The sequence below is a fragment of the Thalia democratica genome, chromosome 3 (assembly GCF_965202585.1).
Source record: "Thalia democratica chromosome 3, ktThaDemo2.hap1.1, whole genome shotgun sequence".
NCBI lineage: Eukaryota > Metazoa > Chordata > Thaliacea > Salpida > Salpidae > Thalia > Thalia democratica.
Genome location: NC_139167.1, coordinates 21,261,689 through 21,275,673, shown reverse-complemented (window position 1 = coordinate 21,275,673; position 13,985 = coordinate 21,261,689). Strand labels below are relative to the sequence as shown.

The window sequence follows — 13,985 nt, the reverse complement described above, 5'->3', positions numbered from 1 at the left end:
ATGCTAGATAAACTTTTGTGTATATATCACAGTTATATTGTCCTTGCTATAGATCATCAATACTAAAAAGCTTACAAAATCTGCTTGTTCAAGTAGGGTAGTTGTTCAATATGTTAATAGAAAAGTTGTGCAGTTTTATAAAGGATATTTTACTAATATATACCAGATGAAGGCATTGGAAATAAAATAAAATATTTTTGTAAACTTCTAGGAAAATTTTGGAATTTTTTTCTGACTTTTGATTAGTTTTTACCATTTGAAGGCTTTGGAAAACAAGGAATTTTGTAAATTTAAACTGACAAAATCTGACTTTTTTTTTATTTCATCAAATTTCCTGATTTTTCCTGAGTTTTTTTCAAAACCCCCAATTTTTTCCTGACTTTTCCTGACTTTTTCTGATTTCCTGACTTTTCCTGACCGAGTGGCAACCCTGTAAGTGTCTTAAAAATATTTAAGATACTTAATAATAAATTTTGCTTTAGCACATAGTCATTTTTTATTGTGAATAAAGTATTTATCGTAATCATAACCTATGTCTTCATTTGATAATTAGATTAGACTAAACAGCTCTGAAAATTAATAATACAAAATATTGGTTTAGAGTACGAAACCGTATAATAAATACGTATTAACAGCATTTCATAAAAACAAAATTTATTTTAACATCATCATCCAAAGTGTTTTATTTCAATTGTCTAAGAAACATGAATAAATAAATAAAAAATTACAATCAAAAAACACAAATGTTAAAATAATAAAAGGCATTAAGTGTCATGCTTCCAAAAAAAATTACAATAAAAATTAATAATTTACTTGAACAAAATTGTTTTCTTTGGTTTAGATAAAAAAGAAAAATTTTTGAATAAATAAAAAAAACTGAATCAGTTAGAAATTTTATATTGTTTAACTTTCAAAATAGTACTATTTTAAAACACTCTAATTATCTTTTAACTAAAATTAGTTTATATTTTATCAATACATTAATTTTTAATCTCTTGACCTCTCAGGGAACAGTTCTTCGTCCTCTCTCAGAGATTGTCCGAAGTCGACGTTTGAAATCTGTCCGCTAGATGGTGTGACTAACTGTTCTAAGACGTTCGAAACATTTTCAGTTGAAACATTTTCGTCACTAGATGGGGGTATTTGCTCGAACAAGGATTCGTCTAAAACTAGAGGCTCCTAATAAAAGTAGGAAAATAATTTTTCAATTAAAATTAATTGAGTGAGAATTAAAATCGTACATAACATGATGCTGTACTTTATGAACTTATCTATAAAATTTTGATTGAAGATAATTTTTGAACTTATGTACTAACAAAAGTATAATTAAAATGTGATTTAAATATGTATTATGTATTCTAAAAAGCTTTGAACAAAAACTTATAAGTAAAATACGTGCTTATAAAATTACTAGACGGCAAAAAAAAAGTATTAAGTATTCAAGAAAATTTATTCCTACTACTTTTGGTTTTAAAAATGTGCAAATAAAGCCACAAAGCTTAAACAGTGTACTTAACTTAAAATAAGCTTTATTATCTTAACTACTTATAACAAAATTAATTCATTTACTAAAATTTGTAAGTGTTTTTTTGTAATACAAAATATCTTGAGTTTATAAATGTGTTTTAGATTAAATAATGATTTTTCAAACATTTTGGAGCACAACCTATTTTTACTACATATTTAAACTTTTAAACTACAAACCTCATTTTCTTCTACAGTTTCGCTGGCAGCAGCCACTTCGGCCACTTTAGTTTCTTCTCCGAAATTTTTCCTCTCAAACTCGGCCACCACTTCCCTCAAATCCATTTTCAGCTGCTCCACCGCTGCTTTCTTACTTTCATCATCGGGAATTTCCCCAACTGGAGAGTCTGCTGGAGTGTCAGGTGTGGCAACTACTGCAGTTTCATCTTGCACGGCTTCTTCTTCTACGGGACAGTCAGTTGCTTCTACGGTCTCGAACAAAGCCTCGTCTAACTCAAGGACGTCTTCTAACAGCTTTTCTTCTGAAACCTCCTGCATGAAAGGGCACTGATCAATTTGTGGTTCTTCTGACGCAGTTTGAGTTTCATCTTGTACAACTTGTTCTTCCAGAGGTAATGGTGTAGCTTCTACAGTTTCGAACGAAGATTCGTCTAGTTCAACATCTTCTTGTTGATCTAATACATCTTGTAACAACATTTCTTCTGAAATTTCCTGCATGAAAAGACACTGTGGTTCTTCATCAACCCCATCTGCAATTACCTCATTCACAGTATGATCAGTAGCTTGTGCAGTTTCTTCAAAACTTTCCACTTGTACAGGTGTTTCACAAACAGTCTCTTCTGCTACTTCTTGCTTTATTGACGTTGGTTCTTCGACGGGTATCACTTCTTCTTCTACTTCGCTTGGTTCTTGCCTTTCAAACGCAACATTCTGAACTTCTAAGGCTTCTGAAGTTTGTTCTTCTAAAGCAGGAGTTTCTTGAAGAGTTTCTTGTTCCAAGAGAGCTTTTTCAGCTAACTCTGCTTCTAAAGCAAGTTTTTCAGCTAATTCTTTTTCTGCTTGAATTCTTTCAAGTTCTGCTTCGGCTATTCTCTGCAATTCCAATTGCTTTTGTTCCTGTTTGTTTTTAATTTTTTTATACATTTGAATAGTGTTTTTAAACTTACTATAAAACTTTAACAACTTTAGCCGCAACTTTTCTTAAAGAATTACTAGCTATTTTTTCTTGTGAAATATTTAAAAGGTGTAAAGTTGAAAAGTTATTCTTGTTAATTGTTTACTATCAATAATTTCTTACTAAAAACATTTTAAATCAAAGTTGTCATTTAGGTTTATATTTTTTTTATCATGACTGCAGTTTATTCTGCTTCAAAAAAAAAGTTTTATTGACATACTTATCTTAAAAATTTATTTAATTTCCAAATTTTTCCAACTAGGTATATAAACAACGTTTAAAAATAAAATTTCTACCTCAACTGCAGCTTTTTCTGCTTCAATTCTCAATATTTCGGCCTCCTTAGCGGCTCTTTCAGCTTCAGCGATGGCTGCCTTCTCATTGATTTCATCCTGAATCCTCTGAAATTCTCGCTGAAGCTCCAACTGTTTTTGTTTCTGAAAAATATTAAGTTATAAAATATTTAAAAGAAATATAATTAACAAACAAATCTAAACACTTTACAATTTATGTGGGTAGCATAAAAATTTGTTTAAGTACAAGTATTATTAACATATATACACTTTTTTCAATGAAAAAAAGAGTTGTATAAAAAGTTTACTTTGTATCAACTCTTTTTGATTAATTTTTAATGCAACTCAAAAAAAAAAGTTTCAAAAATTATAACGAATTTTTTATATCATTATAAATAAGAAAAATAAAATAAAGTTATGAACTTGAATTACCTATGTAGAAGTTTAAACCTTTGTCGAAGGAAAATTAAGTTTGAGCTAAATAAGTACAAAAATTTAAAATTCTAAGTGCTTTGGAACATATAACATTCCTAGAATATTTGAAACCTTTTAAAAAATTAATTGACGTTTGTCAATTAATCTAAACAATTCTCAAATACTAATTGCTTTCTTGGTTAAACAAATTAACATTTTTATAATTTTTTTTTGTCCAGCTTTAGAATTTTTTGTTGTTTGTACAGTTTTTTCAATGTGTTTAGTAGGTTTGAAAATAAACCAACTTTTAAATATACTGCTATCTTCTATCAGCACACAGTTAAATTTTAGTTATTACTTTTATTAAAACTTTATTTATTGTTATTATTATTACTTAGTTATAAACTTTGTTATTACTTAAAAAAAATATTTATTTATTTTTTTTTTTTTTTAAGAATTTTACAAAGAATTATATAAAACTTAAGTAGTTACTGATTTTTACTTGAGTACTTTAGTAAAGGCTTTTAATACTTCGCAATATATTTTTTTTGAAAATGCTAAAGCAGGTAAAATTTCATTAATAGTGAAAAAAAGTTAATTTAACTACTAAAAAGTATTACAACATATTTTCTATCAAATAAAAAGATAATTATATATATAAATTTGGAAACAAAAATAACAAGTCATAATTGATTTAATACAAATTATATCAAAAAACATATAGAAAACTAAACAGTACTTCTTTTACATTATTTAGTTTAAAGTTCACTTTTTTTTTCTCTTTTGAAAGGCATCAGACCGTTTAAATCAATTATCTCAGCTTATTAAGTTACTGCTATATTATCACTTGGAATGTTTTGTAAATAAAACTGCATTATTCTGTATAAAGTTGGTAGACTAAAAACTATCTAAAATGTTTTTTTTTTAATAAAAAAGTTATGTTTATAATAAAATTGTATTGAGGTTAACCGGATACAAACTTTAAAAATGTTGAAATTAGTTTTTCAACTTGGATCTATTGCAATAATAATTAAAAACTACTCTAGATTATTTTAAAACTTTTGTATTGAAAAAATTTCACATAGAATTTTAATTTTCTTAGAAATAAATAACATTTGATTTTTTTCTAACTTTGTATAACAACCATTATATATATTTAAACTTTGTTTAACAACTTGCTTAAGTAAACCTTATTCATTTGATTCAATTTAACAAAGTTATACGAAATGAATGAATTTTGTATCTATACACGTTTAAAGAATTAAAATTTCTACAAGTTTTTTTCGTTCTTTTTTCTCACAGTTACTAAAAAAAGCAGAGTTAATGAGATTTTTTTATAAGTTAATACTTTAAACGAGTTCTCAGAAATAAAAAATACTTTATAAATTATTAAACAAAAAATACACTTGTATTTTAATTTAATAAAAAGGAAAAAAATATATATAATTTCTTACATAAACTAAATTAATCAATATTTGGTGTTACTTATATATCAATGGCTATATTAACATTTGGCATACATTTAATAACAACAATTTTAATGTTTGTTTAATATGTTTAGATAACATGTCTACAATTTTAAACAGTGTCTGTTTTAATTTAAACTGGAAAAATTACGTTTTATTTAATTAAACTAGAGTTAGAAATAATTTAAATTAAAGAAACACAAATATAATTATCAAAAAAAAGTTGTGTGCTTGGTAACATTTTAATTTAAGGTATTTAATCATATTTTGAAAAAATAAAATTACTTTTCTTTAGTTAGCAAGTAAATAAGTATTAATAAACATATACAAACAGCGCTTGTACTAATATGCTACAAACATGACTACAAAATAAATTAATATGTAAAAAGTTTATAAACCTACAATTAATATGTTTTAAGCATATTTTATTAAATAATTTGGACAATTATATATGTAAAAAAAATAATTACTATTTACAATTACAAATAAATTGGTAACTAGATGGGTTGATAATGTTATGTTTAACATAGCATAAGTGTTGTTAACACTTTAACATAATTAATGTAACAAAACATTTGTAGCAGTTTACAGGTTATAAATTCGACCATAAAATAAATATAATATTCAATAACATTCAACCTTAATACTATTTTTCTAAACTTAAAAACAAGTACTTATTGAATGAACATTTTTTAGATATCACAACATGATTTATCCACACAGTAGAATCGCATTTAGAGATATATATCGAATAAAATCGCAAAGTAATAGTATTCGGTATTTAAAGTAAAAGTTTTTTTTTTTAATTTGTACATTTAATATTATATTTTATTGTGTTGTTCAGTAAACTTTAGTAGACATTCCACATCATATAAATTTCTTTATCAAATTCAATTTGTAGTAAAAAGTTGTGTTTGATTGACCTTATACTCTATTTTGTAGTCATATAAAAAATTAAAAAAAGTAACATGTTTTTCCAGAAATAAAAATACAACATAACAATCATTATCAAAAAAACTTTTATAGATAGGAGTCGGAGCGTCACTTTTGCACGAGCTTTAACTGTTCTAAATTAAAAACTTTTTTTCTTTAAAACGTTGTTTCAATGAAAAAATACTTTATTATAAAAATTGAATTTGTTGACCAAACTTTGATCAAAATAGACACTCAGTCCTCATCTGACACCCATCTTAGGGTATTTTTAATTTTTATTTTAGTTAGTACTTTACAACTGTTAAAACAGAGGTCGGCAAACTGCGGCCCGCGGGCCACATAAATTTTTTATTTAACTAGTTTAATATACTAACACTATCGAAAACACAAAAATAAAATTTTAGTGTTATATTTAAAGGGTATTCTATCGCCTACATTTTTTTTGTTCAAAAAAATTGTCTTGAAATATGTTTTTTAAAGCACATAAAAAAAACGTTCCTTTTTGACCTGCCACCCCTGGTGTTAAAAGAATGTACAGCTAGCAAACTTCTTATTAAACCTGAACAGTACAAAACTTAAATCGTATGACCTTTTTCAAAGCGCGTTTTATTTCTATAAGTTCTAAACTATTTTTATAAATTCATGATGCTGTAAACAACTAATTTGAAATATATTCAATTGAATTTTCAATAGAAGTTTTAAATAAATCCTACAATGTACTCTTATTTTTGAACAACTATGAAATCTATACTTGTTAAATTTCGTTCATTAAAATAAAAAAATAACTAGCAACTTATTAATAATAAGATACTCCTTTAGAAACTACATAAATGTTGAAGTTTTTTTTTGTTTTTAGATAGCTATTTAAAAAAAATCAAAAAGTTTATAAAATTATAGAAGTATTTCATTTGATATCTCAGCATTAAAATTAGACATATCATAACTTTTTATATTTTATCAAATAAATTTACTAGCAATATTGATAGAAGTCAAAAAGAGAAAGAGTCAAAAATGCTTCAACAAGCCACAATTGTGGTTTTCAATTTGTACACTAAAAAATATTATGTAAGTTTCACTCTCTTTTTTTACAGAATATTGATAAAAACAATAAATCTAAAGAAAAATATATGAATTAGTTCAACTGTTACTGACAACAACTCAGTTTTAGAAAAGCACTAACTTGATTTACAACTTTGTAAAACTCTAAAGCCATACTTTTACATTTTATTTGTATGTTTGATTTGAATATTTTGTTTAAAAATTATAACGCATTCATATTGAATTTTTTACTTTTCTCAAACTACAGTCAAGCTGTTTTAAACATTTTTTTTACGTAACTTGTTTACAAGAAGACTCAATACCAGCTTAATGTAATTCAATTTAACTCAGCTTTTATCTTAAACAAAAGTCTTACTTATATTTTATATCCATATAAAACTATTTATTTTTTAATTAAACAGTTTTTCTCCTTTAACATGTGTTTACTCAATACTGATATGTTCTTTAAATTCATCGTAAACTAATTCAAAAACTAAACAAAATCAGTTTTGCACAAAACATTACACTTACGTAACTTTTTTACTTGACTGTGGCGAAATAGTGCAATAAAGCTCAAAAAAAAATAGATTTCATGGTTTGACTTAAAAGTCAATGTTGAAAATGTTTTGAAACTGATGAAGATGTGATGGAAAATTATTGAGTTAGCTCCAGTAAAACTAATTGTAACAATTTAATAGCTTGTCACCAAATGGTATGTTAAATTCTTATCATTAAACCGTCTGAAACTGTCATTCATAAAAAAAAATCATGAGACGAATAAAACAAAACTTGATCATATAATTTCAAAAAGTTACACATAAATTACCAGAGTTGCCATTGATTTTTGTGAAATTTCTTCCAGGTTTTTTGAACTTCTTCCAGGTTTTTGAAATGTTTTTTCGTCTATTTTTAGTTTGAAATTAAATTTTAAGTAAAATACTTATCAGATGAATGAAAGCAAAAATAAATCATATAATTTAAAAAAAAGTCACAAGTAAATTACACTTAATTTAAGCATAGTTCTTGAGAGTTTACTTAGGGTATTTACGTAACTTGTTTACAAAAACGTTCAATACTAGCTTGATGTAATTTAACTTAACTCGGGTTTAGCATTAAACAAAAGTCTTACTGGCCTTTTAAATCCAAAATTTTTTTTTTAATAAACAGTTATTCTTCTTTAACATGCGTTTTCTCAATATTGATATGTTTTGAGCGTTATGTTCATTGTGAATCAATTCAAAAACTGAACAAAAGCAGTTTAAAATCTATCTTCTCCTACATTTTTCAAGCAATCTTCTTTAAACTTTCAATCTAATCTAATTATACAATAACAAAAAAAACGTTACTTTGGAATTTAAAAAAAAATTGTAAAAAGTTTTTTTTGAAAAAAAAAACACTTTTTTTTTTAATTTTTGTGATAAAATTTTTATTGTTTTAAATTACTAAAATTCTAAAGTAACGTTTTTTCCCTTTATTATAAGCAACGTTTTCTGAAAATTTGAAGAAGATTGCTTGAAAAATGAAGGAGGAGATAGATTTTTAGTGAATTTTAAAATTTCCGAGAAAAATTGACCCCAAAAAATTTGCGGTCCATACCTTTATATCGGAACATTTTTACAAAAAATTAAATATCTTAAAATTTAAATGACGTTTTTGAATTCTATTAAACTGGCTTGTAGTTTGTACTTAAAGCTTTTATATAAAAGCCAAAGTTAATTTTTGTAAAAAAAATGTTGGACCCCCCCCCTATGGCCTTAACTTACGTAACGTCTTCAATAAAAAAATAAAGCTCAAAAAATATCATAAACATCTAGTACAAAGTTTAAATTTTTAAGTTCAAGTTTTAAGTCAGTGTTGAAAATATTTAGAAATTAATGAAGATGCGATTATAAACTATTTAGTTGGTTCTACTACAACTATTTTTAATAATTAAAACACTCGCCACTGAATGACATATCAAATTCTCATCGCGTGGACTAAACCGTCAAAAAATCTTGTGAGACGAACGAAAGAGAAAACAGATCATATGATTAAAAAAACTTTTCACTGAAATGTATATTTAATTCCTATCGTGTAGATTAAACCGTCTGAAACTGTCATTCATAAAAAAACTTATAAGACGAATGAAAGCAGAAATTGATAATATAAATGTGAAAAGTCAAAGATAAATTATATTAATTTAAACATAGTTCTTAAAAAGTTTATTTTAGGTGTTTACGTAACACATTTCATTTACATTGCATACAATTCACACAACTTATTTACCATATGACATATTATTTTAGAAAGCCAACAATAGTTTCCTATCTTTAATAGCTTTTTTTAAACAAACATTTGCCAATATGAAATTAATTTTTCAATCACTCGGCTAGTAAACAATTACTTCAACAATATAAAAACTAACAAGTGATAAATTCTAAATTACCACGAAATAACCTATACTAAACAAATTTCAATAAATATATTTTTAAACTAACTACAACTTCCAATTCCTAAATTAAAAATTATCAGTCACTTTATACAGTAACTTTTTTAGTCATTTTATTTAAAAACAAAAAACTCTACCAACCACAATTTCCTACTAAACATTTAACAAGTAAACAACAAAAAATTTTCATTTTATTGCTTTAATTTTCAAATTCTTCATTTAAACAACATATAAAAAAATAGAAGCTACCACAACTATATATTTTTGGTCTAAATTCATTAAAAATTTATTTTATTATTTTTTATACTAACCATGATTTCCAACTCTTTCAAAAGTCTCTGCTGATTCTGAGCCATCTTATCGTAACCGTCACCTACCAATTTCACATATGAACCCAACGTTGCCATGGTTGCGGAGGGGAACGTTGCTAGGGAGACGGTAGTCGTTGCAACCAAGGGGGTGAGGTACTTTATTGCCAGATTCGGGTTGTTGCGGACTGCAAGTGCACCAGCTAGCGGGGAGATTACGAGAGCTGTGAGTCTGTTGGAAATTTTATTCACAACCTCTTAAAATTTCAAGCAGATCAGACAATTAATATAAAATGTTAAAACTTGGAGCTATGTTTTAGGATAAAATGCTTTTTTTTATTTGTTTATACATAAGTATTTTGTTATTATGCTGTGGGTCTATTAAAGTTGTTGCTTTTAAATAATTTCCTGAATTTTTAGTAACTTTTACAGTAGATATAAAGCAGGGTTTCCCAAACTTTTTTCAAAAGGCCCCCTTTATAGAAATTAAAAAAGCTATGGCCTCCAACACTACCATTAAAAACACATAAGACCTTTTATTTTTGCTCTACAAAACAAATTCAGAAAATCAAGTGTAAGTTTCGAATTATGGCTTCTAGGCTCCCCCTTTTACAGCTTTTGGCCCCTTAGCTGCTCATGGCCCTTTAAGTTTCTGTAATTGCTACTTTTGAAAACCGTGATATAAAGTTTTTTAATTATGAAACGTTTTAATTGGGCTTGGAAATGATTAGCAATTTATTTTAATTATATCCTTAATTAAGTCAGTAGTATTAATTTCTATAACATACTAGGATTTTGCTTTGTTATTCTTTGTGGGAGACCATCATATTTCCAAAACTTTTAAAATATACAACTATAAATTGACACAATCAAACTTTCAAGAAACCATAACAAAAACACCAAACTATATACCTTAATTAATTTTATATACAGTTTGATAAACTTTTTAAAAAGAATTTTAAGTAAAATTAGCAAGTTTCAAATATATATATTTATATATAAAGAAGTTTTCATAAAACTTTGATCATGCCATCAGCTGGCAAGCTTTCAATCGAATTAACAAGCTTCCTAAAAATGAAACCCTGACTTCATTCCTAAAAAAAAATTAAAACTGAAAAAAAATTATGTCAATCAAGCTTTACCTATTTATTTTAAAACAATAGAAAATAATCTTTACAAGAAAAAATATTTTAAGTCAAAAACTAGTCTATGTTTTGCAAAAATCTTCAACACCGTAAGTAAGCCTGATTTTTTTTATTCATTCTATATCAAGTTATCCTGTGTAGCTTCAATATGTGACAACCCTGTAGTTAGTATAAACAAACTTACATATAAACTCAATTAACCTTAATTTCTCATCAGTGGGTCTCTGTGGCAATTCTACAACCCAGTCTCTGGACTCCCTCAGAAATGTTATGATTTTGTGACTCCTGACTTTCACATCTTTCTCTATCTTCTTCGGTTCGTCAGAGTATATTGAAAGATCTTCTATTGCCACTTCAGGCATTTTACATTATTAATAAATATATCTGTCTGGTAAGCAAAAGTAATTAATATAAACATAAAATTTAAATGTGATTTTTAGTTATTGTTATAAGCCACCCAATACTTTATGGCCAAAATTAATCCTTTTAATTATTATTTGTTAATAAATTCTATTTGAAAGTAAAAACTAATAATTAAAACTAAACTACTTCAATATAGTTATTAGCTAGTTATTACATGGTTCCTAAGGTTTTTGAGAAATTTGTTCATGGAAAACTTAAATTAATATAATAATTACACGCTGATAAACTTGCTAGATTACTTTCAGCAAGTTTCATACAGCTATTGTTGTTTTGGATAACTTTATATTACTACTCTGTGTACTTCCACATTATTTAATATAACTATCTGTAATTTTTTTTTCCAATAGCAGTTTTACTTTATGTTAAAAATGTTTTTAAAAGTATTAATGTAAGTAAAAACAACAAAATATTAAATAAGTAAAATAAATACTTTGAAATATACTATATAATATATTACTATTAAAAATTTGTATTTACAATGCATTGAAAAATATATTTATATAGTTCTACGAACTTATAGCTCTATAGTACAGTAACCTCTCGGATCTTTACGCACTCGTGACGTTACGCACTCTCGTTTAGTTACGCATTTCAGAATTCTATAAAATTCAGAAAATAAAAATATTTTTTTTTTATTATTGCACAAATTAGGTTTAATATATATTTTTAAATTAAAATATGTTTTTGAATGTTAACACACCTCTCTATATCTTTAGACTTTGTAAATTTATGTTCCTTGACTAATTGATAAACATTTAGTTATACCTCAGTATATCAGAAATTTTGTAAACAATAAGAGATTAAATCAAAATTCTGAAATAAACATGACTGTTTTTAATAATGAAAGTATAATGAAATAATGAGAGTTTAAAACACAAAGAAATAATACAGCAGTCTTGCATTATATATTAATAAACACCATTTTATAATTGTAAAGAAATGCTTAATTATAAATTGAATTTGCTAAGTAGAATAGAATATAAATGTCACATATGAATAAAGATAAAGATAATTTCTGCTTATTATTAAAATAGTAAAATTATTTCTACTCGTATTATTATTTTATAGAAATTCCAATCCTTTTTTTTAATATATGTATAGTTTTATCTGTTGTTTTCATATTTATAAATAAAGTAATCAAATTGTTAAAAGTGGGAAAGTTCCCAGTCTGCTTTTAACTAGAAGTAATATTAAAAAACAGCCATTTTAGTGAGTATATTTGGTACCTCTTGTTTCTTTACGATCTCTCATATCTTTACGCACTTTTTCTGTGGACACAATGTGCGTAAATAAGCGAGAGGTTACTGTACACAAAAATAATTTAAATATTTCAATCTTTTGTTTACAATTTTAAACCATCAAACAATTATTTATGTGCTATAAAAATACATGTTTTATCTTAAAAAACTTCAAGATTTATTTTACTCTTCTAAACACAACAAAACTTAGTAGTAGTTTTTATAACATACCATAATAATATATTATCAAAATTTATTTATATTATATTACTGAATAAACTTGTTAGTATTATAAAATTTGTTAACAAGCTCTATAAAAGCTTTTACAAGTTCTACTAAAAATAGAAGTTAAAACCTTACTGCAGCTTTTTGGTACATATGATTAAAATTATGTGAAAAAAACTATACATACAGAAAGAATGACCAAGTATGCTTTGAATGAATTGAATTTTAAAATCATATATCAAGTTATAAAGTAGTAACTTTTGAAATATACAGTAAAATTACCACATCATGAATAAAACAATGATTTTTAAAAGTTTTTAATCATTTTCGTTGAACAAACATACAAAAAAAAATTAATTAAATTTATTTATTTAATAAGTCAACTAATAAAATTAAATAATAAAAACTTAATGAAAAATAAAATAAAAGTTTATGACATTATTACAAATACAAAAAAACATATATTTGTTGACGCAGTAAAGGAGCCACAGGGGGGCCATGAGGTCATTGATTGAAACATACACTAAATATTCTGGAGTTGATGATATAGAACAAAAAAAAGGTCTTAACTGTTTTAAAGGTAGACTTTTGAGAAATTCTGTTGGGGAGGACCATAGCTTGTTTAATTTCTTTCAAGGGGGCCTTTTGAAAAACGTTTGAGAAACTCTGATCTAAAACTTTATTTAAAACCTTCTTCAAAAAAATTCATGGCAATAAAGAAACTTCTCGATAACTAAAAAACTAATTAGTTTCTTATAAACTGTGTAAAAAGTTAAAAAAAATAATAAAAAAAATTAAAGATAAGCAACTTACGCCAGACTAATAAGTGTGTTAAACATGAACATGCATGTAAAAAATTGGATATTTTTTACTTCTTATTTTTCCAAATGTGGTTCTAAGCATTAATTATTTAACTTTTTATTAACTTTAACTTTCAAAAGCAAGTACATTAGATATAATCACGTAGATACTACATAAAACATTTACTGTAGTTTATATATATATATAGTATATATATATAGATATAGTTTTAATTACCCTTAAACAGTTCCAAAAAACAAAACACTTTAAAAACATATTTGTTAAGATTTTATTCAAATGTTTTTTTTAACATTGCATAAATACATCAAGGAAAATATTTCATCCAAATATTCAATAAATTACACTACATCAAACAAATCAAAGTACAATGTAAAATGAATTAAATAAAACTTTTTGTGCATTCATATAATATGTTACTAAAAGTTTCTTTGATATATTTTTAAGTTATAGTGTGTAATTGAATATTGTATAAAATCAAATTTTTATGCATCTATAAAACTTAAAACATATATTAGATAGGCAATCTATTTTAAAGAAAAAGCTTCTTAGTGAAAATGAATTAAATAAAACTTCTCAAGTATGTACATAAAGCT

General features: G+C 25.3%; 1 protein-coding gene across 1 annotated transcript; it reads right to left on the bottom strand.

Annotated features, from left to right (window-relative positions):
- Positions 1 to 665: 665 nt before the first annotated feature.
- LOC145831617 (uncharacterized) lies at positions 666 to 11,067 on the bottom strand. Its single transcript, XM_082938922.1, has 5 exons — positions 10,886 to 11,067; positions 9,543 to 9,771; positions 2,956 to 3,096; positions 1,705 to 2,601; positions 666 to 1,179 (listed from the first exon to the last, which is right to left on the bottom strand). The coding sequence occupies exons 1-5, from the start codon at positions 11,044 to 11,046 to the stop codon at positions 988 to 990; spliced, it is 1,620 nt and encodes a 539-aa protein (XP_082795048.1). The 5' UTR covers positions 11,047 to 11,067; the 3' UTR covers positions 666 to 987.
- Between the last annotated feature and the right edge of the window lie 2,918 nt (positions 11,068 to 13,985).

Bases quoted from the DNA above. Each gene is read 5' to 3' on its own strand.
- LOC145831617 (XM_082938922.1), bottom strand. From the start codon at position 11,046: ATGCCTGAAGTGGCAATAGAAGATCTTTCAATATACTCTGACGAACCG. The intron at 9,772-10,885 runs GTTAATTGAGTT...AATTTCCAACAG, and splicing joins CCCACTGATGAGAAATTAAG to ACTCACAGCTCTCGTAATCT. The intron at 3,097-9,542 runs GTTAGTATAAAA...AATATTTTTCAG, and splicing joins TGAAAGAGTTGGAAATCATG to AAACAAAAACAGTTGGAGCT.